General features: G+C 40.7%; 1 protein-coding gene across 1 annotated transcript; it reads right to left on the reverse strand.

The window, feature by feature from the left end:
* Positions 1–1,066: 1,066 nt before the first annotated feature.
* LOC121970593 (protein LIFEGUARD 2-like) lies at positions 1,067–2,412 on the reverse strand. The gene is made up of 4 exons (XM_042521396.1): positions 2,026–2,412; positions 1,811–1,924; positions 1,560–1,717; positions 1,067–1,486 (listed from the first exon to the last, which is right to left on the reverse strand). Exons 1-4 carry the CDS (start codon positions 2,285–2,287, stop codon positions 1,280–1,282), a joined length of 741 nt encoding a protein of 246 aa, XP_042377330.1. The 5' UTR covers positions 2,288–2,412; the 3' UTR covers positions 1,067–1,279.
* Between the last annotated feature and the right edge of the window lie 3,413 nt (positions 2,413–5,825).

The raw sequence follows: 5,825 nt of genomic DNA on the forward strand, positions 1-5,825 counted from the left end.
ATCAAGATGACCTGAGTGGATAATCTCAAGCTGCCAGTAGTACCTGATTTTTGCTATGTGCCAAAGAGCGGCTGATCGGACTCAGTCGACAAGCGGGCAGATCTGCTGAGCAGCAGGTCTGTATTTTTGAGCTGAGTAGTCAAGAGATAGGTAGGGCGGGCGAGCTGACAAGCAAACAAGCCGGTCGAGCGAAGCAGTCAAGCCGAGTGCGGACAGACCAGTCTAAGTGGATAGGTTGGGCGTCAGTCAAGCCGGTCAAAGCAGTCAAGTCGATCGAGCGAAGCAGCCGGGCGTAGCGACAAGTCGAGTGCAGACTGGCCGATCGGGTGAAGCAGACAGGCCGGGCGCAGACTGACCGATCGGGCAAAGTAGGCAGACAGGTCGGGATGATGCAGGTCGGGCGAAGCAGTCAGGCCGACCGAGAGAAGCAGGCAGACAAGTCGGGTGAATAGATTGATCGACCGAGCAAGCAGACAAGCAGGTCGACCGAGCGAGATGCAGATCGGGCGGGTAGAGATTGGCTGGGCGAGTGGAGCGGCCGACCAGGCGGATGAAGAGACCGACCGGGAAAATTAACCGAGATTTGCGACTAACACAGTTTCCTTGAAACAAATTCGCCCCACCTCCGGCAGTGCTTCGAGGTTTACTCGGATCGTCTATTTTCAAGGATACAATGATTGACCGTAAACTCATAAACTTCACCAAATACTAGTGGTCACGACCAATTGCTATCACGGACACTTTGCCGAACAGGAGTTGTACGACAGAAGATGGGAGAACAAAGGTGGAAAGAAGTTTGGTGACAACAAGAAAAAAATTTACGTGATAAAATATTAATTATTCCCCTTGAACAAATTTTACCCTGACCGATCCGATATTCGGCTCACACAGATTGTGCCCGGACACAAATTAACATGATTCAGTACAATATGGACACTAAATTTGCGCCCCCCTTACACACCCACGCGTGAAAAGGAATTTCTTCCCATGCATTTATTCACATCCTCAATGCATATGAATTAATATAAATCAACCATCATACCATGTAAGGCTAAAATCACATTCATAATGAAACATCTTTCCTCTTTCACCTCTTCTCCATTCACTTTTATTCAACAATATATCATCTTCAACAAATTTGGCATTTAAAGCTCCATTCTGATTTCTGAAAACTCCACTGAGAACAACATTTTCATTACATGCGATTCAAGTTACGGCTTTGAACATTGACCTCGAGTACTAACAGCGCATTGTTGAGGCTTACTTGGTTCTTCCTTAATTAACTTTCAGATGCTCTGAACAAAGTAAGCAGAGACAAGAACAAGTTGATGATGTCCAAGTACAGCGCCACCGCTGCCCAAATGTACTCATCGTAGGAGTAGCGTTTGATCAGATTATCTGTGTCATAGATGATGTATCCACAGAATATAATTGCGGCGATAGCTCCATAAATCATAGTAGAGATCCTTCCCAAGTGGAATATCACCTGCAGAAAAAAGAATTGTAGTCGAAAGTCAAAGTTTTGTGATAAAAATAAGCTTGCTCAATCGCTGACTTGCCTGGATGAGAGCAAAGAGCATCAGTATGATGATGGCGGAGAATAGAAATGGTCCAAGGAAGCTGAAATCGTGGCCTCTGGAAGCCGCCCAGAAGGTGTACAGGGTGAGGCTCACAACCACTACCGCCGTGAGGATCACCGACTCCAGAATTACTTTTCCTGCTCGCCGAGTAGATTTACATGTTAATCTTGTAGCAAATGTGCGATTTTGAGCACACAGATGTTAAGAAAAAAGATATTTTTTTAGGGTACCGCTGGTGTAGGCACACGTCAACCCGACGGCGAAGCTGATGGAGACCGTAAAAATTCCGAGTAGAATGAAATTTAAGGGGTGGTGCTGATAGTAGTAGTAGAGCGGGCACAGGACTGTCAACAGCGGACAATTTCCACACAAATTGATGCATATATTTTTGGAAGTATAATAGAAAATTAGTGTTCGAAAAGAGGAACGAGGGTTTTGTTGATACCGATGAAGGGAAGAAGGATGAGGAAGATGTAGAGGCCGAGGCCGGCGCCGGAGGAGACGAAGAAGTGGGAAACGGAGGGAACGGAGACGACGAAGGCGGCGACGGCGACGGTGATTAGCATCTGGAAGGCGAGTATGGAGTAGATCCTCCGGATGAAGGCCCAGCGAAGCTCCGGCGGCTCCATCATCATCGGGTACAGCGGCTGCGCCACAGCCGCCTCAACGTCCCCGGCGCCCTTTCCGTACCCCGGTCGAGTCCACATCGTCCTTCACTTCGCCGGAGAACGAGGCAATCGATGAGATTCCAAGCGTTCGAAGAGAAGTTCGAGATGCTTCCTACCTTCCTTCGCGTTGGCTCGCGGCGAATGATGGCGAAAGCAACTGCGAGCGAGGGGTTAAAAAGGTCAAGACGGTTGCGGTGAGGAAGAATCGAGAGAACAGTGGAGGACACGTGGCGGACCGTCGGTTGCATTCTACAATTCTTACGGTCTTCTTGCGGCTACGAGAGGCTTCCGGATTTCCTGCAGCGGGGACCATAGTCCACGTAATGCTACTGTGCGAGTCAATATTTCAACTTGCCCCCGCAAAATTCTCAATATTCCAGTTTTAAGGTAGACCCATTTACTTTAGAAATTTTCATTTCCAATATTGCATCTCACTCCGTCTTATAATTATCAATTTAATTCCATTTTATAGTTTTGACTATCGACCTCTAAATCATTTGTCTCACCTTTGAAAAGAAAATGCTCATAATAATTCAAGGATTCAGATGTTACCCGATTAATTATACAGATAATATTCTTCTTGATTCATGTATTAAATACATCTAGTGAGAGACATGTAACATATTGATTTAGCTTCTATTAATCTCTAAAACTTTCAAATCAAAAAAATAGTTCATAAATGATTGGTCTGAATCTATTGTGAAAAAATATTACTTTTTACTTATTGCCTGAAGTTCTTGTGATTACGAAAAAGCCTTTTACATGAATGGACGACGATAATCCTTAATCCTCTTTCAATAGGAAAGAAAGGAGATTGAAAAAAGCTCTAGAACATTGTCCTAATTTATGAGCATTTTCCTTTATATACCAAATCTATCTTATAGGGACTATCAACCTTCAAACTCATTCATCAATAAAAGCCAATCAATATTAATGAACTGGATTTTAGATCTACACATTGAATTCATATTCATTTAATCCAAATCCTCTTTATATGCTTGAAGTATTAGATCACTTAAATGAATTTAGTTACTTTAATGGCAAGTAGTTATGTATGTGTATTAATCAAGTATAAGTCCACCTTATGAAGATTAAGTCTACCCATGTGGACTCAATTGGATTTAGTCCACTCATATGGACTAATCCTACAATCTCCTACTTGGGTTATACTTTATTCTTTACACACCACACAACTTTTAAGTTAAGCTCCACATGCTAAACTTTACGGGTTAAATATCCCTTTAAATAATCTCGTCCATTAAGTCAATTAGTACAAGACTAAAGAAGTCATAGTCACTATAACTGTAATAAAACCCAACAATAATCACAGTACTAATATTATTAACCACATAGATCAAATGTGAATGTGTAATACAAGAATGATACAAAATATGATATACAAGTGCTCATTCTCAATAAGTCTTCTTTATGACCCAATCCGGGTCCAAATTATATTTTACCAAAACCTTATGCTTAACTACCATAGTAAATCATAATTCAATTTTTTTGACTCCAAATGGAGTCCACATCATATTTACAATAATCAAATGCAAAACCGCAACAGTAAATATGATATGCATATGTCAAAAGAAAATCAAAATCAAGTACACATATAGAAAACTGCAGTATATACAATGAGCCAAAATATGTGTTCATGAATATAGAGCATTACGTAAAATACATATTCCTACATAATGGGTACTTCATCAAAAGGAAGAACCCTTACATTCAACACATGCTAATGAAACACCTTGGGTGGCAAACCTTTGGTGAGTGAATCGGCTAACATAGAATCTGTCCTTATATGTTCTATCATTATTTGACCATTACGAACTCTTTCTTTAACTGCTAAAAACTTTATGTCGATGTGTTTAGACTTCGATGAACTGCGGTTATTCTTGAAATACAATTCTGTAGCTTTGTTATCATAATCTCAATGACCTGTCAATACCCCTAATGATCTGTAACCCTGTGATAAGGTTCCGCATCCATATCCCGTTGTTGGAAGCTTCATAGCAGGATATGAACTCTGCCTCCATAGTGGAAGTAGCTATTAACGTTTGTTTAATGCTTTTTCATGATTTAGCTCCTTCCGCCAACATGAAGACATAACTTGAGGTGGACCTCCTGCTATCCAAGCATCCTGTAAAATCAGAGTCTGAGTATCCAATGATCTCCAGATGACTTGATCTTCGATATGTGAGCATATAATCCTTCGTCCTTTGCAAATATTGTATAACACTCTTTACAGATTTCCAATGCACTGGTTCGGGGTTACTCAAATATCTGCCCAACATCCCCATAATGTATGCATGATCCGGACGCATTCATACCTGAGCATACATCAAACTCCCTATTGTAGATGCATAGGGGAATTGCTGCATTTCCTTGATCTCAAGTTCATGACGTGGGCATTGTTACAAGCTAAGTTTATCTCCCTTTACCACTGAAGTGTTGTCAGGAGCACAATTCTGCATACCATATCGAATGTGCACTTTTTCTATATAGGTCTTTTGTGATAGTCCAAGTGTGTACCTTGAACAATCGCGAATAATCTGTATACCTAAGACAAAAGATGCTTCACCGAGATCCTTCATTTCAAATCCAACGAATAGAAATGACTTAGTTTATAGCAGCAAACTCATATCATTGCTTGCAAGCAATATATCATCCACATAAAGAACAAGTATAATAAACTTACTCCCACTGAACTTGATATACAAACATTGATCAACTGGATTTTCCTTAAAACCATATGAAGAAACCATTTGATCAAACTTCCGGTACTATTTACGAGATGCTTACTTTAAACCATAAATGGACTTCCTTAGTTTACATACTAGGTGCTTTGAGTCATCCCACTCAAAGTTCTCCGGTTGCACCATGTATATAGTTTCTTCAATGTTTCCATTGAGAAACACAGTCTTCATGCCCATTTGGTGTAGTTATACGTCATAATGAGCTACAAGTGTCATGATTACCCTAAGAGAATCTTTTGTCAAAACCGATGAAAAAGTCTCCTTGTAATTGATGTCCTCCTTTTAAGTAAATCCCTTGGTGACTAGGCGTGTTTTATACTTTTCGACATTACCATGTGAATCTCATTTGGTTTTAAATATCCATTTACAACAAATGAGTTTCACACCTTTAGGCAATTCTATAAGTTCTTAAATGTCGTTATCCGCCATAGATTTCATCTTTTCCTTCATGGCATTGATCCATTTTTTTAAATGAGGGTATTGTTTGACTTCTTAGAATGATGTGTGATCATCTTCCAACCCAATGTCAAATTCATACTCTTAGAGATATACACTCAGGTAACTCCACAATTTGCAGGCTCAAAGAGCCTTAACTAGCAACTGATTCTTTAGACATATTCATGAGAGCATGCTCACTTATAACTCAATCGAATGATATGAGAGTCTCAGACTTGGGTGTGAGAGTAAGCTCACTTATAACTTGCCCAAATGACACGAGAGTCTGATACTTAGGCGTGAGAGCAAGTTCACTTATAACTCGGATGAATGGCGTGAGAATCTGTGACTTGGTTACGAGAGCAAGCTCACTTATAACTCAG

The sequence above is a fragment of the Zingiber officinale genome, chromosome 4A (genome assembly GCF_018446385.1).
Source record: "Zingiber officinale cultivar Zhangliang chromosome 4A, Zo_v1.1, whole genome shotgun sequence".
NCBI classification, from domain to species: domain Eukaryota; kingdom Viridiplantae; phylum Streptophyta; class Magnoliopsida; order Zingiberales; family Zingiberaceae; genus Zingiber; species Zingiber officinale.